Here is a 26,861-nt window from a genome sequence, read left to right on the forward strand (position 1 = left end):
CCCAGTGCCTCATTTGGTCTAAAGCACCTAACTTTTCCATTCTTAATCAGCTGATTATGCTAAATGCATACAAAAGAAAACACCTTACAAATCCACAGGGAAATCAAAGTAGACCAATTCAGGTTTAAAAGAAATAGTCTATTAACAATAAAAAGTTGGATTAAAAAGCACACTAAAGGTTCTAGGGGCTACCATAATAAAGGTAGATAGGAAGAGTTTTCATTTTTTGTCTTCACTGTACAAAAGAAATACATTATATACATGTATTGAGAGCCTCATCTGTATCCGGTTTTTCATTTTCCCGATGTGTTATTTTGCTGTTGCTGCTCTGCCAAGGCTTGCTGAAGGCGCATCCGCTTCCGGGAATAGTGCTGCCAATGTAGAATCTGCTGTTCATCAATGAATTTCGCACACTGAGCATTCACCAGCTCCTTTCGGAAGTGTTCGTATTGGAGCAGCTCTAACATGTGTAAACACTGAGGGTACCTGGGTTTAAGTTTATAAGTAAATGAACAACATAATTTAAGTAAATAATGCCAAGGTCTAATTAAGTTATTCTCTTAAAAATGATCTTGTAGCCTACCATTTCTTTAACTTAGTACACACTGGCAGCACAGGGTGTTTTCCCTGATTGGTCATCAAAGGTCAGTGTTCAGCAATATTTTCGAAAGTGAGAAGGTTTAAGTTCAGAAAGATTAAATTTAAACTTGCTCAGGACCACACAACACAGTAACTGGTAAGCAGAGTGAAAATGTAGGGACAAACCATGCTATTCCCTTCTAGTGGTTTCCAACGTGAAGAACATGAACATATTTTACTAATTCTGTGTTTAATTGATAGTTCTTTGTTTTTCCATCAATAGTGATAAAAAGACAACTTTCATTTAAAAGTGAGTTGGTTTGAAAGAGAACTATGCACATACATTATACTCTTCTTGTCCACAGGGATATACCAACTCTGAAATTAGATATACTCTAGGATTGGACAAGTAAATATACTGTGGATAAGGACAGCCAAATTTCGACAAGGAAAGGAAAAAGGCTAGAATGAATCCTGTGTTACTGAGCTGGTATTGAAAACATGAGTATGTACTTAGGGCTTTTAATATAGGTAGACAGGATAAACAGATGTATACATGTGTGCATGGATACACATACAAACATAGAGTTCTTGAGCTTTGTGTACTGAGAGGGCCTAGAAGCAATGACACTGTGGTACTAATGAACACACAATGTCCAGATTGTGGTATCCAAGGAGCAGGTTTCCTTGGAGAAAAGGGTGATTCAGGGATAAGAGGGGGAAAGTACAAGATGAGCCTGGAACATTACGTAGTGCCACAAGAAAAAGTGCTAAAAATTATTGGGACAATCAAAAGTATTCAGGAACCAACTTGAAGGGACTCCCAATGGCCAAATCTAGAATACTCAGAGCAAGAAAATACATAATTCTAATTCACAGGATAAAAATAAGAATCCAAAAGTCCATACTAAATGGATGTAAATTTCTTTAATAAAATAATAAATAGAAAACAAGGGAATGTACTGCCTTACAATCGAATTCCAAACTAATAAATGCAGAATGACAGAATTCGAAAATCACCACAGTAAAAAATGTTTCAAACAAATATCTTCAAAAGATGCTAAAATGGGCATGTAATATGATATTTACATAGTCTCAAAGGATTTCCCCATAAGATACTTATTAAATACATAAGGAAAAATAGTAACTTAATATGGAGAAACCTAGAAGGTACCACCCTCAACCAAGTTATCAAAATTAATGTCACCAGTAGTGGGACAAATAGACTTCATGTGACTGCAGATACATGAAGGATACAAAATCATTTCTGTCATAGTCATGGAAAAGAAAAGACCACTGAGATGAAAGGAGACTAAGATGTGACAGCAAAATGCAACATACAGGCCTAGACTGGATCCTGTACTACATACAGCACCCCAGCAGGACAACAGGCCTGGACTAAAGCCCATACTACATACAGCACCCCAGCAGGACAACAGCCTGGATTGGATCCTGTACTACATACAGCACCCCAGCAGGACAACAGCCTGGATTGGATCCTGTACTACATACAGCACCCCAGCAGGACAACAGGCCTGGACTAAAGCCTGTACTACATACAGCACCCCAGCAGAACAACTGGCAAAATGTGAGTGAGGTCTGTAGATTAGGTAACAATATTAATGTGCTGATTTTTGCTGATTGTAGTGTTAGACATTTGGAATATCTGGGTGAAGAAAATATAGGAATTATCTTTACTATTTTTCCAGCTATTTTGTAAGTGAAATTATTTCAAGTTGAAAAGACAAAAACTAACTGAGACAATTAAAATACATTAAAATATAGGAAGTGTGGGGAAAAGAGAGATCAGATTGTTACTGTGTCTATGTAGAAAAGGAAGGCATAAGAAACTCCATTTTGATCTGTACTAAGAAATTGTTCTGCTTTGAGATGCTGTTAATCTGTACCTTTAGCCCCAGCCCCATGCTCACAGAAACATGTGCTGTATTGAATCAAGGTTTAATAGATTTAGGGCTGTGCACGATGTGCCTTGTGAACAATATGTTTGCAGGCAGTATGCTTGGTAAAGTCATCGCCATTCTCCATTCTTGATTAACCAGGGGCACAATGCACTGCAGAAAGCCGCAGGGACCCCTGCCCAAGAAAGCCTGGGAATTGTCCAGGTTTCCCCCCACTGAGACAACCTGAGATATGACCTCGTGGGAAAGGAAAGACCTTACAGCCCCCAGCCCGACACCCGTAAAAGGTCTGTGCTGAGGAGGAGGAGTGAAAGAGGGGGGCCTCTTTGCAGCTGAGATAAGATGAAGGCTTCTGTCTCCTGCTAGTCCCTGAGAATGGAATGTCTCAGTGTAAAGCTGACCATTCCCATTCATTCTGTTCTGAGATAGGAGAAAACCGCCCTGTGGCTGGAGGTGAGACATGCTGGCAGCAATACTGCTCTGTTGCTCTTTGCTACACTGAGATGTTTGTGGAAAGTGAAACATAAATCTAGCCTATGTGCACATCCAGGCACAGTACCTTTCCTTGAACTTATTCATGATACAGATTCCTTTGCTCACATGTTTCCCTGCTGACCTTCTCCCTACCTGTTGCCCTGCTACACTCGCCTCACCAAGATAGTAAAAATAATGATCAATAAATACTGAGGGAACTCAGAGACCGGCGCCGGTGCAGGTCCTCGCATGCTGAGTGTGCCGTTCCCCTGGGCTCACTGTTCTTTCTCTATACTTTGTCTCTGTGTCTTATTTCTTTTCTCAGTCTTTGGTCTCCGCCTGACGAGAAATACCACAGGTGTGGGGAGGCAGGCCCCCTTCAGGAAGAAAGCAGATAAAGCCAAAGTTGCACAAGTGATATGCAAATGACTCAAGTGTGGAAAATAGGATACTACAGCAATGATTCTAAAACTTTAATGTGTATATGAACCACTTCTTAAAATGCTGATGGATTCCTTAGGCCTGGACTGGGGCCTGAGCTCTGCATTTCTAAAAAGCTCCCAAATGAAACCAATGCTGATGATGTGAACACCACATTGAATAGAGGGCTTAACACATGCTTCTAAGATAGTAACTTCCAAGACATTAAAGGTTTGCTATCTACGCAATGAAAATACACAGTTGCTCTAATTGTTGGTTGCTTATGCTAGAATGCTCTATTCACACCTGCCCTGGCTAACTCCCTTTCATGACAGCATTAGTAGTTAAAATGAACCAGGATGTAAGTTCCAGCCGGGTGGCCTTTAACAAGGTACTTAACCTCCCTAAGGTTCAGTTTCTTCAACTGTAAAATAATGTGACAACCAAGAGAATGGTCTCAAGCAGCATTTAGTCAGTAACTAGAATTCAGACATGCAGTGATTACATCAGAATACATTAGATGACAGTAAAGAATCGTACTCTGATAGGCTACATGTCCACAAGATGAAACAGCGGCAGTATAAAAGGGAAGTTCCACATTCGGTGTTTTTAAAAATAAACAAGATAGGGAGAACATTGATGAAAATAACTGAAGGATTTTAATTGACGTAATGCTCCCAGCAAGTCAACAATGTGATCCTCTCCCACCCCCACCCTCAAAAGTAACATAAGGTATATGTCCACGTGAAGAAAAGAAAGGACCTCTGGCCCACTGTACTCTGACCACACATGAAGGCCTGTGTTTAGTTCCTGGCTGAACTGCATAAAGTACCACTGCCAAATATCCAGCGGAGGGAACCTGAACTCCGGGACACCACGGCACAACGGCTGAGGGTAGTTGAGAAACACAGATGGAGAGAGATGTTATAGTGACACCTACTGGCTACCAACGAAGCAGGCCAAGTGGTAGAAAGTCCCTTCCACCAGCTGGAAAGCAGCTAGTAGTGACAGCTGCTCTCAGCTTCGGCCAGTTGTTGACTTGGGAGAATTAAGATCTATGGTTACTAGATCTTCCAGATTTGAAAGAGTAGCGGGAAATCTGCATTTGTTATATAAAACTTCCTGATCTTCAAATGTTGGCAAGTATTAAAAAAAAAAAAAAACAACTAAAATCTTCTGCAGACTGAATAAAATGCCCAAAAGGGGCTAATCTGCAATCTCTCTTGAATGTAAGTATCTGGAAGGTTGTTGTCCTCAAGAGGGTATAGAATGGTTCTAGCTCAATCCAGGGACAACCAAGTTATCAAAATTAATGTCACCAGTAGTGGGACAAATAGACTTCATGTGACTGCAGAGAGATGAAGGATAACACTACAATCAGACTAGAGCTACAAGGAGAGACATTATATCACAATATAAGGAATAACTTTCTAACATCTGGCTAACAATCAAATCAGCTGTCCCTGACAGAGTAACATGGGCTCAGTGAAAACCTCCAGAGTGTAGATGACCATCTCTCGGCAACGTTGTGGGTAAGATTAAACTTGTTGGTGGCTAAGGCTTCCAACACTGAGTCTGTAAATCTACATACATACAACATTTGTTGAAATCTATTTTTCTTAAAAGTCTTTTCTTTGGATTATTAAATGGATAAAAAGCCAGAAAAGGTGCAAAGGGTCCTGCAGGCAATATAAGATGTATATGCTTCGTGAGTCAATTGTTATTGGACACAGAAAAGTGACTTCGAAACAAGTTTGAAACATTTTCCTCTCAAACTTTTTTTTTTTTAAGGTCCACTATTGCTTTCTACCTGCTTAAGACAAAACAGGGATGAGTTCAAGGTGTTTTTTTTTTTTTTTTTTTAATCATTAAAAGGGAATAGGTTTGTGGTTATATGCTTCTTGCAATTCAGTAAGCCTTAACACGAAAGTGTCGCTGAATGACCCGAATGGTAAATATATATATATATATATAAATGAGTTAATGCATATGAAGCATTTAGCACTGTTTCTGGCACATAAGAGGCCTTAAATAAAAGATAGCAACTCTAAGACTCAGGTTAAGATCACCTCCTCCAAATAACCCCAGAAACACCTTCCTTACAGATACCCTCTTTTAATTTCAGCCCACGGCTTATGTCACTTCATTTACAGACTGTGAGTTCTTCGGGACCAGAAACCTGGTGAGATGGGGAGGGTGGTGAAAGACAAGGTCAGACAAGGCAGGGCCAGATCATATAGGGCTTTAGCCCAAGAAAAGAGACTGGATTTTATTCTGCATGGTATGGAAAGTCATGGAAAGGTTCTAAGCAAGAAAGTAAAGTGTTCTGATTTATATTTTTAAATGACTAAGTTGGTTTCTGTGTAGAAAGCTGTTTTGCTTGGTTTGGTTTGGGGTGGAGGGGGGGGGCAGGAAGGTAAAAGTGGAAGCAGAGATAACCAGGGAGTAGATTACTGCAGTGATACAAGTTAGAGATGAGAGTGTCTTGTGTTAAGATGGTGACAACGAAAAGAAGTGGAGAGATTCCAAATACATTTTTGCCAATGTGAAACGAAGAAATCTATCATATCATAAAGTATACACATGCTTAGGATTATAAAAATTAAACTTACTTTAGATACTTGGCATATTCTGGGTCTTTCCAGTAAAGCAAGTATTTAAGATAATTAACAAAAGCTTTGTCTTTGAAGTAACCTCTTTGGGCAAGAACTGAAAAGCATTAAAAAAAAAAATGTCTGTAGGTCAAACCAATCTTTAAACTATGCTTTGTTACCCCTAATGTAAAGGATCTATTTACATAAAACCCCCACCACCAACACACATTGAATTCAAAACACAAATCCCAGTGCGCAATTATATCTATATACCAGCATAAGTGTAATGTCATTCAATTGAGAATGTGTAAAAGTAGATACTATTTTGAATTGCAACTCTTCTGTCAGAAATCATTAGTAGCTACTCAATTTAATGAGGTGCTTAACAACTTACAATTAAGGTAATTTGGGTTGGCTAAACATTGCACAAATTCCAACTCCAACTGAAACCGAAGTCGATTTCCAGCATCATCTAGGAGACAAGACAGCAAAAATCATGGAAAGTAAGGGTCACTGTATATAATACTGATTTGTAGTAAGGAAACAGCAATAAAGAAACCTGACTAATGCCGAGATGGTCTTCCTAAACTGGGAGTTGGGGGAGATAAACCTTTCTTCGAAATCTAAGAAAAGCGGAGCCCTGATTAAAAGGAGTTAGAAGTTTCTCTAAAATTAAAGAGAAATCATCAAAGAAAGCAGCAACACAAACGGAGAATTCCTAAGATCACTAAGGTAGGCTGTAACAACTATGGCTTCCCCTATGTTAATAATGCGTTATAACAATTGTTAACAGTGATTAAGTTTTGCAAAAGCTACGTGCTGAATCAGTTAAGAAAAAGTTAGGATGCAAGAGACTGCGTAGAGCCTAAAAGATCATGGAGCGTATGCATATAAGAAGCACCAGTAGCAGAATGACACATAAAGTCCGGCGACGATATTTCAAACTTAGGCAAGCTCATGTGAGAAGCAGAAAACCAATCAAGGAGGAGACGGTTTAACACACAAGTCCTCTCCCTTAGTCTCACCCACGCCGGGGAGCTGGTAGGGTGGTGTCTGAATAGCAAAGATGTGCGAACAAACCAAATTAGGAAAACTGCAAAGAGTACCTTAGTCTTTCTAGACGCTACAAGAGCCTTCTCACCTCCTTGTCCAAATATTAACCCTGCCGAGAGTAAGGCCTGGAAGGAGGCCACGGGGAAGCCGTCTGGACCGAGGGGAGTTCCATCTGCGAAGACTCCAAGATCAGAGAGCTACTCACCTGTCTCCATAGCGACGGCAGCGGCCATAACAAACGAAGATACCAAAACGCCACCAGCCTGACCGAGCAAAAGCCCAGAGTGGCGGGGGAAGTTCCGGAAACCACGGCTCTCTCTTCCGGTCCCGGGGCACTGTGGGATATGGGGCCGGGAGGCTCCGCCCATCCCGCCAGCCCTGGGATGGCTCCACCCGCGCTGGCTCCAAAATAGCGAGGGGGCGGGGCCCGGGCCGTGGGAGCGCCTGAGGGGCAGGAGCCCAGTGTTTTTAGCCTTGGAAGGATCATGGTGTTTCCACGTCATCGTGTTGTGGCGCTCCCGGCTATGGCAGTACCGTAGTTTTCCTCTCTTCTGCCTGCGGTGACCGTTGGGCTGGGGGGTGCCCCGAGGCCTCCTTGGCCCCCTCACGCCGGCAGAATGGCCTCAGCCCGAGGGGCCAAGCAGTCTTCTCCCCGGGTGGGGACCACCCGCTACACAGAGACGTCCACAGTCCGCGTGGAGACCTCGTCCCACCGTGTGGAGACCTCGTCCCACCGCGTGGAGACGTCGTCCCGGCGGGTGGAGACCTCCCAGCGCCGCAGCGAGGGGCCCTCCCTCTCCCCCTTGGGGAAGCGGCTCCCTGGCATCCTCGAGGCGTCCTCCCGGCACGTGGAATCCTCCTCGCAGCGCACGGAAACGACCTCCCGCCACATCAGGGCCTCGTCCCTGAGGGTGGAGACGGCTCTGCACTGCGCGGAGAGCCCAGCCCCGCGGGCCAAGCCGGCCGCCCGCCAGAACGAAAAACCGGCCCGATGAGATGCTGCTTCCCAAAGGCCACCAAGGGGCCAGGGCCCTCAGCCAGGACAGAAAGGCCTCCAGTTGCCAGCCAGCCAGCCAGCTGCCAGGTGGACCAATCATTTTCGGTTTCATGGAAACAAACCATAAATCAATGGAAGAAACAGCCAAGCCGCAGTTTCTGAACACAGCCAACGTTTATTGACCATCCTGCGTCTTGGACCAGCCTACTTTTGACCCAGTGAACTATTTTCACTTGAAGCCAGCACAAAAGATTTTCATGCCCAGGATGCTGTCTAAATTGGCTTGATGGACAAAGAGGCTGTTTGAGCCTCTGAGCCAGGTGAGTTTGGGATCCACAGCCCTCAGAAGACCATCACCCCTTAGGAACAGAGACCAAACTGAAATCATGACCTGTGGAATGATTCCATGCCTGCTAGAAACTTGAGGGGCAAGGAACAGACTCATAAATTATTAATGGCCTTTGTTTATGTTTCAAGGTAACTGGTGGTTTTCTTTATGCTAAGTCTTTGTACCTGGCACTCCCATCCATACACTTTTTAAAGGTAGGTTAGATGTAGTTAAAAATGACAGTAAACCCACCAGCAAGCAAAAATAATCTTAGAAGAGAAAGTGAGAGGAGGCCATTGAAACCTGGTCTGAGGTTTGAAGAAGATGGAGAAGAGTCATATTTATTGAGAACCTGCTCTGTGCCAGGTACTAGATGTTCCTCCACTTACAATGGGGTTACCTCCCATTAAAACTATTGTAAGTTGAAAATACGGTAATTTGAAAAGGCACTTAATATCCCTAACCTACTAAACATCATAGCTTAGCCTAGCCTACCTTAAACATGCTCAGAACACCTAACGTTGAGCAAAATCATCTAACAGAAAGCCCATTTTATAATAAAATGTTGACTATCTCATGTAATTTATTGCATACTGTACTAAAAGTGAAAAACAATGGTTGTATGAGTGCTCAAAGTACTATTTCTACTGGTCGCTTTTGTACCATTGTAAAGTCGAAAAATCATAAGTCAAACCATCTTAAGTTGGGGACTGCCTGTATTCTGGGAACTTGGGCTATAGCAGTAAGAAAAACCAAAGTCCCAGCTGTAGTGGAGCTTACACTCTGGTGAAAAGGCAGACAAGCAATGACAAAACGAGACAATTTTCTATTGTGATTAGCACTATGAAGGAAATATATGGGTCATGTGATAGAGAATGGGAGTAAGAGGCTTCTTTTGATAAAATGGTCGGGGAAGTCCTTGCTGATTAGGTAACATTTAATCTGAGATACGTGTGAATGAACAGTGATCTGGAACATGTGCATTCTAGGCAGAAGAACAGCAAATACAAAAGCTAGAAGGGAACAAGCTTTGAATGTTCAAGGAACAGAAAGAAGGCCAGTGTGGCTGGAGGGAGAGAGAGGCAATTATATAGACATGGAAGCAGAACCGAAGGGAGGAGTTAGAAGCAAGCAGGGGCCAGTCCACAGAAGGTCTTCTAAGCCACAGAAAGGAATTTGAGATTTATTCTAAGGTCAATAGGAAAACATTGAAGGGTTTTCAACAGAGGAATGATATGATGCCATTTACATTTTATGTGGGACAGTGGTCCTCAACTAAGTGTGATTTTGACCCCAGAGGATATATGGCAACCTCTAGAGACATTTTAGTTTGGTAGACAAGTTAGGGGGAGTGGGTAGCACATTAGGTGCTACTGGCACCTAGTGGGTAGAGGCTGGGGATGCCACCTCATATCCTACAGTGCACAGGTCAACACCCTTCCCTCTGCCAACAGTGAAGAATCACTGGTCCCAAAATGTCAATAGTGCCGAGGCTGAGAAACACAGTTCTAGCAGCTTGGAAAGCTAGAGCATGGTCCATTGGGACAGCATGCCACTTCTACATAGCAGGATTGTAGTGAGACCTAAGAAACAGTCATGGAAGAGGGTTGACTTTAAAGGTAAAGAGAAATCATTAAAGAAAACAGCAGCACAAATCGGACACAATACCTACCACTTGTGGGCCACTGTGTAGGAATTTTAACAGTGATCACTAAGGTAGGCTGTAATAACTGTGATGTCCCCTATTTTAATAATGCATTGTAACAATTGTTAACAGTGATTAAGTTTCGCAAAAGCTACCTGCTGAGTCAGTTAAGAAAAACTTAGGATGCAAACTGAACAAGAGACTCCAAAGAGCCTAAAAGATGATGGAGCATATGCATATGTAAGAAGCACAAGTAGCAGAATGATACACAAGTCTGGCGACGATATTTCAAACGTATGCAAGCTCATATGAGAAGCAGAAAACCAATCAAGGACACACTTTAAGACACAAGGAGGACATGCTTTAAGACACAAGTCCTCTCCCTTAGTCTCACCCATGCTGGGAAGCTGGTGGGGTCGTGTTTGAATAGCAAAGATGTGCGAACAAACCAAATTAGCAAAACTGCAGAGTACCTTAGCCTTTCTAGATGCTACAAGAGCCTTCTCTCCTCCCTGTCCAAATACTAACCCTGCCGAGAGTGAGGCCTGGAAGGAGGCCCCGGGGAAGCGGAAGAAGCGGTCTGTGCCAAGGAGAGCTCTGTCTTCGGAGACTCCAGGCTCAGAGCGCTACTCACCTGTCTCCATGGCGATGGCAGCGGCCATAACAAGCAAAGACACCGATTCGTCACCTGCCCAACAGAGGAAAAGCCTGGAGGGGTGTGAGAAGTTCCGGAAACCACGGCTCCCTCTCCGGGTCCCGGGGCATGGAGGAGTAAGGGGACGGTGGCTCCGGCCAGGCCCGCTCAGCTGGCGCTGGCTCCGGAATGGCGAGGGGGCGGTGCCGGGCTGTGGGAGCGCCTGTGGGGCAGGAGCCCAGGGAGGCAGAGACTTTTACCCTCAAAAGGAATGAGTCCCAGAGCCTGGCACAAGGAAGACAAGTGTGCAAAGTTGGTGGAATGAATTTCGGTGGCCTAAATGTACCTTCCTCAAATGCCACGGCTGACTGGGTCTCCTCGCCCACTTCACCCTCTCTTGCAATCCAGCTTGTGAGGCGTGTGTGTGTATCTGTGTGACCGCGCTTGCCTTTACATGGAGGTTGGCTTCCCAGCCATCCAGGCTTGCATACACGTGCATAAGTCCTACCCCTGCCTCGCTTGCCTGCTGTACCAGGCGTTGGTTCCTTCTTCCTGCCTGTTTTCTGTCCAAATCCTTTTCTGATTTGGACAGAAACATGCAAGTGGCACACAGTAAAGCGCTTAATAAAATTTCCGGCTACCTGAACTCCTTGGAATTGGGGAGATGCTCCTGTGCGCCCCTCACTGCCCAGAGCTCCCTTGTCTGGAAACTCAGCGGTCACCCGAGCGGCCGTGTGTCCTCCCTCTTTCTCTATTTTAAAAAACTGTTTCAACCGCTTGCGCTGTTGGATCTCTGACCTTTCGGGCTTTATCACCTGGGGTGGGGAGTCAAGACAGGAGAGCACTCTCGATTTCCCGACCCACCTCCCGTCATATCTCATGTCATATCTACCTGGTGTTCTACCCGGTCCTGTTACTTTTTTTCTTCCGCGAAACCCCAAATTCCCATCACTGCTCTAGCTCTCTCCCAGATCCCCAAATCCGGATGTCTGTCTCAGGGAACGTCAAAGGAACATGCCCGAAAGAGGTCCTCGCCTCTTCCCACCTCCCAGCCCTCTCCTCCTGCCTCCCCCGGTGTCACCCGCACCTCCTCCCTCCCTTCACCTCCCTCTAAACAAGAATCCGGTGCAGTCAGTTCTAGACCCTGATCATCTCCCGCGTCGCTGGCGAAGGGAGCCAGAAAGAAAATGCGCATGGAGCGGGTTGCCCCGCGACTCCATGGTGAGGGGACGGGGCACAGAAGGTGGAAAGGCGCTCCCTCCTCCCTTTTTTCCTCCCTGTGGTGGGCAGTTGGTGACACACAGTAAACGCTCAATAAATGTTCCCGCTACTCCCTCTCCTTGGAATAAAGGGGATGCCCCTGAGCGCCCCTCATTCCACACAGCTCTGGTGTCTGGAAACTGGTCGCCAGAGCCGTCGTAGGTCCTCCGCTTTCTCTATTGTAAAAGCCATTTCAAACCTCCAGCGGCCTCGCCGCCTCTGCTGCAGACCTTCCAAGCCCTTCTGAAGCCAGAATGATTTCTCCCTAATTCACTCCCCCTGCTTAACACATTCGAATGGCTCCCGCTTGTTCTCGGGACCAAATCCAAAGCCCTTGGCGCCACCTTCGAGAGCCTCCGGACCTGTCGACTCCCCACACCTGGGCTCTGAGCTCCAGCTCCAAGGTGCTGCGCGCCCTCCCATCCCCGCTGCTCGCTCTGCCCGGCGCGCCTTTCCCCTGCCTTCCCTTTCTCTCACTCTCCCTGGCTGAGCCCTTTCCGCCTTCAGGTCTCCGGGAGGTTGTCCCCAGGCCGGTGGGGCCCCTGCAGGTCCTCAGCCTTGGGCGGGGTGGGGGCAGGGGGTGGTCGCACAGCGGGAATTGCCACCAGCGCGTCCCGGCTCCACAGCGCGCTGGTCCAAGGCGCGGCGCCGGCCCAGCCCAGCGCTTGGCACAGTCAACGACCACAGGGAGGAGAAAGTGAGAGCAGGTGCGGACCTTCCCACCTGCCGTCCCCGTCCCCTCAGAACGGAGTCCTGGGGCCACCTGCTCGGCGCGGTCCCTCTCTCTCTCTGGCTCAGTTCCCCGACCCTGATACGTCTCCTCCTCTCAGAGCCTCCAAGGAAGGGCGTGGGCTCTGGAAGGAGCAGGGCTCAGCCGGGTGACCCTCCCGCCCGTCCCCGCCGGGGCTGAGCCTCTAATGTCGCCCGCAGGAGACAGAAGTCAAGGTGGAAGTGCCCGAGTACCTGGGGCCGCTGCTGTTTGTGAAGCTGCGCAAACGGCACCTCCTTCAGGACGACGCCTGGTTCTGCAGCTGGATCTCCTTGCAGGGCCCCGGAGCAGGGGACGAGGTCAAGTTCCCTTGTTACCGCTGGGTGGAGGGCGACGGCGTCCTGAGCCTGCCCGAAGGCACCGGTGAGCGCGGGGCTGGGGGTGTCAGAAGGCCTCTGGGGTGCGAGAGAAGCTGGGGGGATGCGCTTGTGGAGAAGAGAGCGCAGGATGGAGGTGCTGGAACCTGGAGGGCCGGGGTCTTTGGGGGTGTCGAAGGGGCGGTGGCTGCAGCTGGCACCGAGTGGCTGGAGCCTGGGGAAGGGGCGTGATGCTGAGCGGGGAGAGGCCACACAGAAGGACGGGGTGATGAGGCTCTCCCGGCAGGGGCGAGAAGAGGATCTCACCAAAAGTCACTGGCCAAGCCCTCCCCTGCCCTTCTAGGTCGCACTGTGGGCAATGACCCTCAGGGCCTGTTCCAGAAACACCAGGAAAAGGAGCTGGAAGAGAGAAGGAAGCTGTACCGGTGAGCCCTCCTCCCCTGACCCCACGTGAGCTGCTGCTGCTTCCAGCACCCACGCCTGATTTCCTTCCCGCCCCACAGGTGGGGAAACTGGAAGGATGGGTTAATTCTGAGTGTGGCTGGGACGAAACTAAGTGACCTCCCTGTGGATGAGCGAGTTCTGGAAGACAAGAGAGTTGACTTTGAGGTTTCACTGGCCAAGGGGTGAGAGCAAGGGGAGGCTGGGTGAGAGAGAGATGTCCTGGTCTAGTGGAAGCCAAGGGGCTTATGGGCTGCACTGCACTGGACTGGCCCAAGATCGGTGCCTGTGGTGGTCATGTTGGAGTCTCAGAATGATGCTCAAACCCTTTGCCCATGGTGGCTCACGCCTATAAAGACTGAGGCGGGCAGATCATGACATTAAGAAATCGAGACCATCCTGGCCAATATGGTGAAACCCCGTCTCTACTAAAAATACAAAAATTAGCTGGGTTTGGTGGTGCGCGCCTGTAGTCCTAGCTACTGGGGAGTCTGAGGCAGGAGAATTGTTTGAACCCGGGAGGTGGAGATTGCAGTGAGCTGAGATTGTGCTGCTGTACTCCAGCCTGGTGACAGAGCAAGACTCCGTCTCAAAAATAAAATAAAATAATGATCTGACTTGCTGGAGCCATCTGAATGACTTCAACTGGATTTTCTGGTGTGGCCAGAGCAAGGTGGCTGGTCAGTCCACCCACCCCAATATGTCTCCCAGGACCCTTACCCCCAGATCCCGCCCAACCCAGGGGAACTGAAAGAAGCAGGGTGTGGAGACCAGAGACTGGGGTCCCTCTGGTGGGCTGGAGTCAAGGGAGCATGGTTGGTGGGGTTGGAAGGACCAAGAGCTCAGATCCCACAACTTGCTAAACAACTGCCTTCCCCAGAGCGCGTGCGGGACTCCTGGAAGGAGGATGCCTTATTTGGGTACCAGTTTCTTAACGGCGCCAACCCCATGGTGCTGAGGCTCTCCGCTCACCTTCCTGCCCGCCTCGTGTTCCCTCCAGGCATGGAGGAACTGCAGGCCCAGCTGGAGAAGGAGCTGGAGGTACGGACATCAGAGCCCCGAGGAGGCTCAACAGTGCAGTGGGGTGGGCTAACGTCAATGCTGCTGCTGCGGGACCCACTCTGGGCCGGGCTTGCTGCCAGCCAGCAAGGCGGGATTCTGCAGGAGAGGTCCTGAGGGATCCTGGAGAAGCTCAGCGGCTCGGCCTCCTTCCCACATGAGACTAGCTGCGGAGGGAGGGCGTGCAAGGTGGAATGGTTGATAGAAACAGGGTCAAATGAAGAAACGTGACTGGCCCTTGGTGCTAGGGATTCAGGGAGTGTGCAGAGGAAGAGAATCAGGGTCAGACTGCTGTGGCTGTTAATCAGGAGGCGACACGGAACAAGAGAGAGGAAATTCATGGGATTCCAGGGCAGACAGTCTTGGATGTGAATCCTGGTTCTGCTATTTGTAAGCTGTGTGACCTCAGCAAAATACCCAACCTCTCTGATTATCTGTTTCCTCCTCTGTGCAATTGAGGCTCATTCAACTATGTATAAAAATTATAAGGCTGGGCACAGTGGCTTGCACCTGTAATTCCAGCACTTTGGGAGGTCGAGGTGGGAGGATCACCTGAGCCCAGAAGTTGGAGGCCAGCCTAGGCAACATGGTGAAACCCTGTCTCTACAGAAGTACAAAAATTAGCATCTGTAATTTTTGGTGTAGTGGCATGCACCTGTAGTCCCATCTATTTGGAGGCTGAGGTGGGAGGATCACCTGGGCCCAAGGAAGTCAAGGCTGTAGTGAGCCGTGGTGATCCTGCCACAGCACTCCAGCCTGGGCAACAGAGTTATACCCTGGCTCAGAAACAAAAAACAATGATATGAGGCAATAAGCACATGATCCATTACCTGGAACAAAGTAGGTGACGGAGACAGGTTAGCTCCTCTCTCTCTCTCTTCCCCCTCGGAGGAATCAGAGTAGGAAGAAGATGCTTTATGCTGATAGCAGCCCTTGACCTCTTCCCCCACCCAGGGAGGCACACTGTTTGAAGCTGACTTCTCCCTGCTGGATGGGATCAAGGCCAACATTATTCTCTGTAGCCAGCAGCACATGGCTGTCCCTCTAATCATGCTGAAACTGCAACCTGATGGGAAACTCTTGCCCATGGTCATCCAGGTGAGAGGACTCAAGATTTCTGCTTCCAGTCTCCAGCCTTCTTAGCTCAGCCCCTTATCGAAATTCACTGAGCACCATCTGCAAAGGCGCTGGGCTAGAGCACCGGGGAGACCCCAAAGGAGGAAATGCGCCAAGTCTCTGATTCAAAGGCCTTGCAGTGTAGCTGAGAGACACTTGGGGCCAGTCTGCAGACTCTGGGACTGAGGAAGTGGACAGAGATAGCCCAGGAGGGATCAGGGGAGGTGGGATGTCATGAGCCTTGGAGGAGGGCCAGGTCTCAGACATCCAGGAGGGAGAGAAAGGACCAGTCCTCAGTGGCAAGACAGACTGGGCAGAGGCTGAGGTAGAGGAGTCAGGAGATTCCTAAGGGACAGTTGGACCAGAGGCCAGACTAAGCCAGGCTAAGGAATATGAGGTGGAAAGCTGGAGAAGGCTGTGATGAAATGTGCTGTGGGCACACGGTGTGGGCAGTGGTGTTCAGGGTGCGTTGGAGAGGGGAGATGCTAGAAACAGGGGCTGGGGCAACATGCCCCAGCACTGACCCCAGGAGGAGGGGAGCTTAGATGTGGGTGGTGATTATCAGGATGGAGAGGACAGGTGGATGCGAGTGCAGAGGGAGATCAAGGAGAGGGGAAAAGGGAGCCAGGCCAGGTGCCTGCAGAAATAGCACCAATAAAGAGAACAGGGTGCCCCGGTAGACTTTTGTCTGGCCAATGTTGAGGTAATGGGAAGACATTTAAATTGTCCAGCAGGCAGCTGAGAACAAGAGATTCAGTCATTTGTGTAGAAGTGGGGCCAAAAGATGAGATTTCGAAAAAACAGTGTGGGATGAAGGAAGCAGGTGGTTTGAATCTTTTCCACACTGTGGGGACTGAAAGGGGAAATGGAGGCTGGAGGCGGCACCAGAAGAGCAGTTTCTGCAGAATGCTGGAGGCAAAGCAGCTTGCAGGGTGCTAATGCACCGAGTGGGTAGGAAGGGGAGGGGAGGAAATGGGAGCTGTAGGGAGCGGCAGCAGTGAGATGGGGAAAGCGAAACACATTTGGAGGACGAACGGCAAGGTTAACATGCAAGGAGGGACGGGAATCGCTGAGTGCCCGGCACTCATGCCTTCTCTTCCCACACCTTGTCCCTGATCCAGCTCCAACTGCCCAGCACAGGATCCCCACCACCTCCCCTTTTCTTCCCCACGGATCTTCCAATGGTCTGGCTTCTAGCCAAATGCTGGGTCCTCAGCTCTGGCTTCCAGCTCCATGAGCTGCAGTCTCATCTTCTGAGGGGATGCTTGATGGCTGAGGTCATTGCTGTGGCCACCATGAGGTGCCTGCCATCAATACATCCTATCTTCAAGGTAACACCTTATCCCCTTCTCTCCTGTATTCAGCTGAATACTTGCTTTCTCTAGAGTTCTCTTTCTGTACAACACCCTCAATTTCAGCATGCTGCCCTGTCTATTCTGGCTGTATTGGCCTCCCAGTACTGCCAGCTCTCTCTGTCTCCTTAACTCAGGAAGATGATAGGACTCTGCCAGGGTTGCTCCTCCCTACTCTGCAGCTGGAAAGCTTTCTCCAGGCAGTAAGCTGGGGCAATTATGGGGCCCGCTTTTGTCTGTTTCTTCAGTTACTTCAGGCAAGAGGGTAAATCCAGCTCCTTCAGTCCAGCTGGAGGTCTCTTCCTCATTATTTTATATACATTTTGTGGAAGATTAACTTTACAATTTAGTTTTTAGATAACAATATTCAGACAGGACGGCAACTCCATTTATGGAGTAATTATCATAGCTCAGAGATGAATATTACTACTCTCTCCCAGAGATGGATGCAGTGACTTTTGCGACTTTGTGTGTCTCTTTTCTCAAGGAGAGACGAATAGCATCTTTATTTCTATGAAGAATAGTTGCATTGTGTTAGATAGAAAAGAACATTTTATTTTATTTTATTTTATTTTAGAAACAGTCTCACTCTCTCAGCCAGGCTGGAGTGCAGTGGCACGACCTTGGCTCACTGCAACCTCCGTCTCCCAGGCTCAAGAAATTGTCCTGCCTCAGCCTCCCGAGTAGCTGAGATTACAGGCATGTACCACCATGCCTAGTTAATTTCTGTATTTTTAGTAGAGACGGGGTTTCACCATGTTGGCCAGACTGGTCTCGAACTCCTGACTTCAGGTGATCTGCCCGTCTCTCTTGCTCCCCTCTCTCTTGCTCCTTTGCTCTCTCCCTATGATGCCCTATGATGCCTGCTCCCCTTCGCCTTCTACCATGAGTAGAAGCCCCCTGAAGCCCTCGCCAGAAGCAGAGGATGGTGCCATGCTTCTTGTACAGCCTGTAGAACTGTGAACCAAATAAATCTGTTTTCTTTACAAATAATCCAGCCTCACGTGTTCCTTTATAGCAATGCAAAATAGACTAAGTCCCGATGTGCATAAAGTATGCGTCATAAATAAGATCTCCAAAAATAAGAATGTGTATGACCTAGGAAGGTCTCAGAATGGCTCTGTCAAGGTGCCTCTACCCTGATATCCGGGCTCCGAGGAGATGATCGTGTGGGGCCTTCTCTCTGAAAGTCCTAAGACTAATAGATTCAGCACAGCATTTGGCCAGGAGTGGCCTAAGACAATACATTTCTTTTTTTAAACTTTATTGTTTTGAGATGGAGTCTTGCTTTGTCGCCCAGACTGGAGTGCAATGGAACCATCTCGGCTCACTGCAACCTCCTCCTCCTGGGTTCAAGCGATTCTCTTGCCTCAGCCTCCCAAGTAGCTGAGATTACAGGTGCACGCCATCACACCCAGCTAATTTTTGTTTGTTTGTTTGTTATTTTTAGTAGAAACGGGATTTCACAGTGTTGGCCAGGCTGGTCTCGAACTCCTGACCTCAGGTGATCCGCCTGCCTCGGCCTCCCAAAGTGCTGGGATTACAGGTGTAAGCCACTGCCCCGGCCTGTTTCTTCCCATTGACTGAGAAATTACTCTGATGAGTAGGTGGCCTCAGATAAGTGAATTCATCTCACTGGGCCTTACCGTCCCCACTGTAAAATGAGGTGTTTGGACACATCTCCTAATCTGTGATTCCCAAAGTGAGAAATGCAGGCCACTGCTGGTGTGCAAGGTAATGTTCACTGATATAGAAAAAAACTTTTTTTTTTTTTTAACGGATTTTTGTTCTGTCGCCCAGGCTGGAGTGCAATGGCACAATCTCGGCTCACTGCAACCTCTGCCTCCCAGGTTCAAGCAATCCTCCTGCCTTAGCCTCCCGAGTAGCTGGAATTACAGGCACGCACCATCACACCCGGCTAATTTTTGTATCTTTAGTAGAGACAGGGTTTCACCATGTTGGCCAGGCTGGTCTCAAACTCCTGACCTCAGGTGATCCACCTGCCTCGGCCTCCCAAAGTGCTGGGATTACAGGCGTGAGCCATGGTGCCTGGTTGGTAAAAATTATTTTGTGAAACTTTTTTGTTTGGAATCACAGTGTAAAATATATTTCTGGGAGTCATGGTCAAAAGAGTTGGAGAAAAGTGCGTCTCTAAGGTCTCTCCCAATTAGTGAGCGCCCCCTCTTGAGTTCCTGGCCATCTGTCAAGCGTGTGCCATGACAGACAATGTACAGTAGAGGGCAGACAATCCCCACACAGCAGCAAAGGCCGGACTTTGGAGGAGTTGGAAACCGCAGGGGAATGCCAAGCAGGACGGAAGCCTGAAGCCAGGCCTGAAGCTTCTGAAAGAGACAGGGCACAAGTACCCCGTCCTCCTGGGCATCGCAGCACTCTCTGTGTGATATGACCGCAGCCACTTTCCAGTCGCCATTCGCAGGCTGGATCCTTGTCTTTGGATATTTTTCACCTCCCTGGGAATACTCAGGTGTCTAGTTAGTCTAGTTACATTTTTCTTTCTTTCTTTTTTTTTTTTTTTTGAGATGGAGTTTCACTATTGTTGCTCAGGCTGGAGTGCAGTGGCGCAATCTCGGCTCACTGCAACCCCCACCTCCCAGGTTCAAGTGATTCTCCTGCCTCGGCCTCCTGAGTAGCTGGGATTACAGGCGTGCGCCATGACGTCCGGCTAACTTTTCGTAGTTTTAGTAGAGACAGGGTTTCGCCATGTTGGCCAGGCTGGTCTCAAACTCCTGACCTCAAGGGATCCACCCGCCTCGGCCTCCCGAAGTGTGGGATTACAGGCGTGAACCACCACGCCCGGCCGTGTCTAGTTACTTTTAAGCCAAGGTCCTGTAAAACCATCTTCATCCTGTCGCCCAGTCTGGAGTGCAATGGCGTGATCTCAGCTCACTGCAACCTCTACCTCCCGGATTCAAGCGATTCTCCTGCCTCAGCCCCCTCGAGTAGCTGGGACTACAGGTGTGCACCACCACGCCCGGCTAATTTTTGTATTTTGAGTAGAGACAGGGTTTTGCCATGTTGGCCAGGCTGGTCTTGAACTCCTGACCTCAGGTGATTCGCCTGGCTCAGCCTCCCAAAGCGCAAAGGGATTACAGATGTGAGTCACTGCACCTGGCCTGAAGCTTTAATATTGAAGAGCAGCGAACACACACTGAGCTCTCAGTCTCCCCCAGGCACTGTTGGCAGCACTCTACATGTACTGACTCATGCACTCCTCGCACCTAGATGAGGTAGGTCAGGACACTGGGGATTGAGAAAGTTAGGTGACTTACCCAGCATTCCTGGCTAGGAAGAAGCAGAGCCAGGATCCAAACCCAGGCCAGCTGGCTCCAGAGTTTATGCTCTTAACCACCAGCCACTGTTGGTACAAGAGGAATAAATGCCTAGTCTTCTACTTACTGTATCTACTTCTAAGGATACTGAGGGTGTGATGTGGTTAGGAGAAACCCTGGAGGCCATCGGAAGAGCAGGGGATATTCAAGTCTAAGACAGGAAGAATGGGTAGACACCATTCTGCTATCTGAAGGGCTGTCTTTGTCAGAGGCAGCCTCAAGAGCAGAACTAGAATCAAATGGTGAAAAGCTAGGAGGATTTCAGCTCAGGAAAAAAAAAAAAAAAAAGACTTTAAAAAATGTACTATAAAATCTGGCCGGGCGCGATGGCTCACACCTGTAATCCCAGCACTTTGGGAGGCTGAGGCAGGTGGATCACGAGGTCAGGAGTTCAAGACCAGCTGGCCAAGATGGTGAAACCCCATGTCTACTAAAAATACAAAAATTAGCCGGGTACAGTGGCAGCCACCTGTAATCTCAGCTGCTCAGGAGGCTGAGGCAGGAGAATTGCTTGAGCCCGGGGGACGGAGGTTGCAGTGAGCCGAGATTGCACCACTGCACTCCAGCCTGGGTGACAGAGTGAGACCTCATCCAAAAAAAAAATATTTTACAGATAAACATAGGAAACCATATCCATCAAAGCCCCTTTGAAACCCCAACACCGTGCCACGTCTGTGTCAGATCTCCAGGGAAACCATTCTCACAGTTGAGGCAGCCCTGTGATGGTGAGCACTCTGTCTTCTTAGCAAGAGCCGACAAACACTGGGTACCCACTGCGAGGGCAGGTGCCACAGAGGACATTTAGCTTGGCATTGGACAGGAAACTTGGGGGTCCCAGGTAGCCCGAGTTTGAAGGGGTGGGAAGGAAGCAGTGGGAAGTCCCTGGGTCACAGCTTTCTCCTTAGAGTCTTTAGCTTTTCCCTCTCCTCCTGGTCCCTTGCCTAGGTCAACAAAAATGTCTCATCTCCCCCCTGCCCTAACTGGACTGCCTTTTCTCTGCCTCTTGCCCAACCCTGCACACCCTAAGCCATAGTTCATTTTATTTCCCAGGCTCTTCAAAAAGCGTCTACACTCGCTGCTCACGCATCCCCGTCCTGATCATTTTTCCCTGTCCTTGCACTGCAGCCTCACCAAATCTGTCCTTCCCAATGTAACTTCTTGCAGTTTCCCGTTCCCAATCCAATGGCTTCTTCTCGACCCCCAATCTCTCTGACCTTTCTATAGCATTTGGCTCTGGGGAAAATTCCCTCCTCCTCAAAAGTTTTTCCTCTGTTTTTCTCCATAAGCCTGAACTCTCTCTCTCCCTTTCCCCCACACCCAGCAAATGTCAATGGTCCCCAGAATCCTTTCCTCTGCCTTAGCCACTGCCTGACTGCGGATATCCCTTTCGCCCAGGCCTCTATCCTGAGCACCAACCTCTCATGGGCTCAGCATCTTGTTCTGGATTAATTAGTTTCATTGTCGTTGTTGTTGTTGTTTTGAGATGGAGTCTCACACTGTCGCCCAGGCTGGAGTGCAATGACGCCATCTCGCTCACTGCAACCTCAGCCTCTCAGGTTCACGCGATTCTCCTGCCTCAGCCTCCTGAGTAGCTGGAATTACAGGCGCACACGACCATATCTGGCTAATTTGTTGTATTTTTAGTAGAGATAGGATTTCACCATATTGGCCAGACTGGTCTTGAACTTCTGACCTGGTGATCTGCCTGCTGCAGACTCCCAAAGTGCTGAGGTTACAGGTGTGAGCTACCATGCCCAGCTTAGATTTATCTTTTATTCAGAGCATCCAAAATGCCCATCTGCCCCATGTCCCCAGCTCCCCACTGTAACTTTGGCCACATTCCCACACACATCGGCCTGCATTTCCTCAGTGAGGGACACCATCTGCCCAGTCACCTGGTAGAAGCCGCCACTATCTTTGACTTTTCTCTCACATTTACCTGCTGTCCCCACCATACAAGTCAACCCAGGGGATCTACCTGCTTTGTCTCCTGAAACTGGCCCCAAAGCCATTGCCCTAGTTCAGGGTTTCATCATCTCTTTGCCCAGTCTCCTTTCCCTTCTTCTCATCTATTTCTAAAATGCTTCTAGGCCAAGGCACGGTGGCTTATGCGTATAATCCCAGCACTTTGGGAGGCTAAGGTGGGTGGATCACCTGAGATCGGGAGCTCGAGACCAGCCTGACAAACATGCTGAAACCCCGTCTATACTATAACTACAAAAATTAGCCAGCTGTGGTGGCGGGTGCCTGTAATCCCAGCTACTCGGGAGGCTGAAGCAGGAGAATAGCTTGAACCCAGGAGGCAGAGGTTGCAGTGAGCCAAGATTGTGCCATTGCATACCAGCCTAAGCAACAAGAGTGACACTCCATCTCAAAAAAATAAAATAAATAAAATAAAAAGTAAAATGCTGCTTCTTCTTTTTTTTTTTTTGGAAACGGAATGTCACTCTTGTCACCCAGGCTGAAGTGCAGTGGCACAATCTCAGCTCACTGCAACCTCCGCCTGCTGGGTTCAAGCGATTCTCCTGCCTCAGCCTTCTGAGTAGCTGGAATGACAGGTATGCACCACCATGCCCGGCTAATTTTTGTATTTTTAGTAGAGCCAGGGTTTCACCATGTTGGCCAGGCTGGTCTCGAACTCCTGACCTCAGGTGATCTGCCTGCCTCGGCCTCCCAAAGTGGTGGGATTACAGGTGTGAGCCACTGTGCCTGGTCAACCTTTTCTATTTCTCTATAGCACCTACTAAAATGGGACTTGATATTATTTATTCGTTGCTTAATTGTTTATGATCTGTGTTCCCCACGGGAGGGTAAGCACTTGGACTTGTTTGCTCCTATATCCCCAAACCTGGAACAGCATCTGGCGCAGAGCCAGAATGCAGTAAGTGTTGGTGGAAGGAACAAATGAATGAATGAAGGAAAGGTCGGGATGAATTTCTTGCCAGTGGTTCACTGATGAGACGCTGGGGAAGGCTGAGGCGAACTCACACTTGCCCCTGACCTCAGTTGCTCCTTCTGTCTGATAAACTCCTGTTTGTCCTCAAATTCCTGCTCCATTTCCACCTCCCCAAGGAGACTTGCCCAGTCCTTGACTCTGAGCCCACTTCCTGGGTGTTCTCACTCCCCACTGCTGCCGCCTGTTTTTATAGCACCCATGTGGTCACTCCGTGAATGATTCTTTGTTGTTTACTCTTGTCTCTCCCGTGAGATTGAAAGCACATCAAGGGCAGGCCTGTCACAAAGCCTCTTTGTGTCCCGTAGCTATCCGTGGAGCAAATGAACAAGGTTGGGCTTGTCTGGACCTGGGCACGGTCCCTGAATGTTCTTGGCCTCTGTAAGGAAGGGCCTCCCCTTGGCAGTTAGCAGGGCAGGCCAAGGGGCATAGCATCCCCAGAACACAATGAAGGGCACATTTGGAAAGCTAGACAGGCTTTGGATAGACATGAAATTGTCTGGTGACCATTCATACTACATGGTCATTATACTACGTGGTCTTAGAATATGTCAAATTCTCACCTTTTCATTCACCCACAATTCACTGAGTTCCCGTTCAGTGCCAGCTTCTGTGATGGGTAACAGTGGTGGGGAATATGCAGAACTGGACGATCAAGTTTAGCATGAGATCGTGCCTACTGTCGGGGCAGTGGAGGAGGGGTGACCCCAGGATCCCTTCTTCCTTTGCCTTCAATCTATTCTAAATTGTCTTCAGCCGGTGATGCGCCAGCTGGGAGTCCAGACGTCAGCTAGCTTAAACAGACCGCTGTGCTTGCAACTAGCAAGACACTTCAGAACTTGCAGAATCACTGTATCCCTTTCTTAAACGAAGACCCAACCCCACCATCTCTTTCTTTCCCTTTCTGGTTTGGCTTCTGTAGGTGTGACATCAGAGTCACGCCTCAGCAGATGTGACTCAGTGAGCACCACTCAGACTCCCCAGGGTCACCCCCCATGAGCTGGCCAGGTGGGCAGGCTTTGCTGAGCCTGTCTGCCCACCGGTCTGAGGTCTGCGGATTAGGCTTCATGACTGGGGCGGCTCCAGACAGGGAGCGGCAGGGCAGGCCCCTCAGTGGGAAGACAGAAGTGTCTGTATGGCCAGCCGGGAATCAAGACCCATTCACCCTAGACCAGCAAGGGTGGGGCTGCCCTGAGCTTTCAGGCAGCTGTTTTATGGAATTATTAATTTTAATGTAAGATGGTTTTATTTTCTGTTTATTTTCAGATATTCTAAGAACCCTTAAAAGTTATACTATATAGTCTTTTTTTTTTTTTTTTTTTTTTTTTGAGACAGAATCTTTCTGTCACCCAGGCTGGAGTGCAGTGACGCAATCTCAGCTCACTGCAACCTCCACCTCCCGGGTTCAAGCAATTCTCCTGCCTCAGCCTCCTGAGTAGCTGGGATTACAGGCGCCTGCTACCACATCTGGCTAATTTTTGTATTTTTAGTAGAGACGGGGTTTTGCCATGTCGGCCAGGTTGGTCTCAAACCCCTGACTTCAGGTGATCCACCCACCTCGGCCTCCCAAACTGCTGGGATTACAGGCTCAAGCCACCACGTCCAGCCTATAGTCTTAATATTCCCTGTTTTAAAAAATATTCACGGTGGCCATACTGGAGCCCACGGGATATAGCAGAGAGCACTGCCCTCATCGTCTTTAGATACACATCTTTCATGGTTCCGTCGAATGACTTCCTGACAACACGTTTCCAGGAGCAGAATCACCACATTAAAAGGTATGAACGTTTTCATAGCTCGGGAAGCGTATTGCCCAATTTCTTCCCTAAACAGGCGGTGTTAATTTACATTGCCACTGGCAGTGTGTGTAAGCTGGTTTCGCCACAGCTTCAACAGCATGAGACATTATAATTGTGTTAATGTTTGCTAATTTCGTAGGTGCGAAATGAATGGCACATCAGGGGTACTTTAATTTGCGTTCCCTGATGATTGTGAGGGGCAGCCTGTTTGGAGGTGCTGATGTGCACAGTCTGCCTCGCGGGGGCCTCTCCGCCCTGTCTCAGGCACTGTCTGTTTCTCAGCCTGTGTCTCCCCACACCTCTGCCTGCCTCCCGCCGACTGTTGTTCTTACTATCTCTCTAAGCCTGTCTGTCTCAGTGTCTTAGCCCTCTGATTCCTCTGACTTTCTCTGGTTTCTAACTGGCCAGGCGTGGAGCTGGTTCCTGGAGGTCCTAGCCAAGCCCTGACAAGCTGCAGACTAGAGGCTGGGCGCAGGGTTCTGAGCACAGGGCTCTAGGCTCCTGCCTCCAAGGGCTCCCTCCCTGGGGAGCTCCCTCTGTAAACTCACATGGTGCCCTTCCTTCCACCAGGGCCTCACCAAAGGCCCCTTTCCTTTCTCCAGGTAGCCTCACCTGGGCTGACCTGCTGGATTGGATCCAGTGATTCTGAGATCCCAGAAGTAGCTGGGAGTGAGCAGGCTGTCCCTCAGTGACTCCCTCTTAGGAAGTGTTCCAGATGCCCCACCCTCAGGACAACTCACCAGACAGTGTTGTGTGTCCTGGCCGTTGGGGATGTGTGGTCTGAAAGAGCCAGAGAGTGGCGTCCCCAAAGTCCAGATGTGTGGACAGCAGAGAGGTCCACGGAGGTGAAAATGGCTCAGCCTGCCTACCTTCTCCAACGAGTCCCTTACCTGAAGTGGCAGAAAGAGCTCACCTCTCAGGCCAAACCCCACTTGGCACCAGGTGGACAGGGGGCCGCCAAGTCCCCATGGTTTAGCAGGGTCAGAGCAGGGCTCTCACACTGCCCACTTTCAATGGCACTGAAGAGTCTTCAACACTTGGGAAAGTTTCAGATGGACTTTAGGAAGGCTGCCGGCTTCAAGGGAACGCTGCAGATGTACTTGGTGAATCCTCATGGTCAGTGAGCTGCTGACTCCAGGCTCTGGACCTGCCCTGTTGCTGTTTGTCTTTAAGACAGGCAGGTCTTGAGGGCTCTCTACAGTCTTCTCTCAGCCCCTGTGGGTGGTCCCAGTCCATTAGAATAGTAGATTGATTATAGCCAGAAGGGAACTCTGACATAAAGTTCTACCCTCCCTTTTTTCTTTTTCTTTTCTTTCTTTTTTTTTTTTTGGTGTTTTTGAGACGGATTCTCGCTCTGTTGCCCAGGCTGTAGTGCAGTGGCATGATCTTGGCTCACTGCAAGCTCCGCCTCCTGGGTTCCAGTGATTCTCCTGCCTCAGCCTCCCAAGTAGCTGGGACTACAGGTGTGCGCCACCATGCCCAGCTAATTTTTCTATGTTTTAATAGAGACGGGGTTTCACCATATTGGCCAGGCTGATCTTGAACTCCTGACCTCGTGACCCACCTGCCTCAGCCTCCCAAAGTGCTGGGATTACAGGCCACCACACCCGACCCTACCCTCTCATTTTATTTAACACTTTAACGTTAAGCTTTTAAAAAATTATACAAGTAATGCATGCCTGTTTCTGGGATATTTGGAAAATACAGAAAACTGTAAAGGAGAAAATATTAATCCTCCTATCAGTTCATCAAAGATAACTGCTATTCTATTTCAATATCAACCTTTTCTATGCTCACATATT

At 48.7% G+C, this 26,861-nt stretch overlaps 3 protein-coding genes across 3 annotated transcripts; 2 read left to right on the forward strand and 1 right to left on the reverse strand.

Annotated features, from left to right (window-relative positions):
* Positions 1-117: 117 nt before the first annotated feature.
* On the reverse strand, positions 118-7,542 carry LOC105472797 (mediator complex subunit 31). The gene is made up of 4 exons (XM_011726330.3): positions 7,245-7,542; positions 6,381-6,458; positions 6,005-6,101; positions 118-486 (listed from the first exon to the last, which is right to left on the reverse strand). The coding sequence occupies exons 1-4, from the start codon at positions 7,540-7,542 to the stop codon at positions 294-296; spliced, it is 666 nt and encodes a 221-aa protein (XP_011724632.3). The 3' UTR covers positions 118-293.
* Positions 7,543-7,656: 114 nt separating this feature from the next.
* On the forward strand, positions 7,657-12,967 carry C17H17orf100 (chromosome 17 C17orf100 homolog). The gene is made up of 2 exons (XM_071082236.1): positions 7,657-8,356; positions 12,834-12,967. Exon 1 carries the CDS (start codon positions 7,657-7,659, stop codon positions 8,032-8,034), a length of 378 nt encoding a protein of 125 aa, XP_070938337.1. The 3' UTR covers positions 8,035-8,356; positions 12,834-12,967.
* LOC105472885 (polyunsaturated fatty acid lipoxygenase ALOX15-like) lies at positions 11,837-17,941 on the forward strand. The gene is made up of 8 exons (XM_071082046.1): positions 11,837-11,864; positions 12,028-12,061; positions 12,411-12,600; positions 12,834-13,035; positions 13,333-13,414; positions 13,493-13,615; positions 14,311-14,471; positions 15,444-17,941. Exons 1-7 carry the CDS (start codon positions 11,837-11,839, stop codon positions 14,363-14,365), a joined length of 714 nt encoding a protein of 237 aa, XP_070938147.1. The 3' UTR covers positions 14,366-14,471; positions 15,444-17,941.
* The last annotated feature ends 8,920 nt before the right edge of the window (positions 17,942-26,861 follow it).

Source organism: Macaca nemestrina, chromosome 17, assembly GCF_043159975.1.
Source record: "Macaca nemestrina isolate mMacNem1 chromosome 17, mMacNem.hap1, whole genome shotgun sequence".
Classification (NCBI taxonomy): domain Eukaryota; kingdom Metazoa; phylum Chordata; class Mammalia; order Primates; family Cercopithecidae; genus Macaca; species Macaca nemestrina.

What these genes read in the sequence shown, in the direction of transcription:
- LOC105472885 (XM_071082046.1), top strand. Translation starts at nt 11,837, where the DNA reads ATGGAGCGGGTTGCCCCGCGACTCCATG. An exon ending in GGTTGCCCCGCGACTCCATG is followed by an intron (nt 11,865 to 12,027) that starts GTGAGGGGACGG and finishes CATTCCACACAG; the next exon opens with CTCTGGTGTCTGGAAACTGG. An exon ending in ACGACCACAGGGAGGAGAAA is followed by an intron (nt 12,601 to 12,833) that starts GTGAGAGCAGGT and finishes TGTCGCCCGCAG; the next exon opens with GAGACAGAAGTCAAGGTGGA.
- C17H17orf100 (XM_071082236.1), top strand. Translation starts at nt 7,657, where the DNA reads ATGGCCTCAGCCCGAGGGGCCAAGCAGTCTTCTCCCCGGGTGGGGACC.
- LOC105472797 (XM_011726330.3), bottom strand. Translation starts at nt 7,542, where the DNA reads ATGACGTGGAAACACCATGATCCTTCCAAGGCTAAAAACACTGGGCTC. An exon ending in CAACCCAAATTACCTTAATT is followed by an intron (nt 6,102 to 6,380) that starts GTAAGTTGTTAA and finishes AATGCTTTTCAG; the next exon opens with TTCTTGCCCAAAGAGGTTAC. An exon ending in GAATATGCCAAGTATCTAAA is followed by an intron (nt 487 to 6,004) that starts GTAAGTTTAATT and finishes ACTTAAACCCAG; the next exon opens with GTACCCTCAGTGTTTACACA.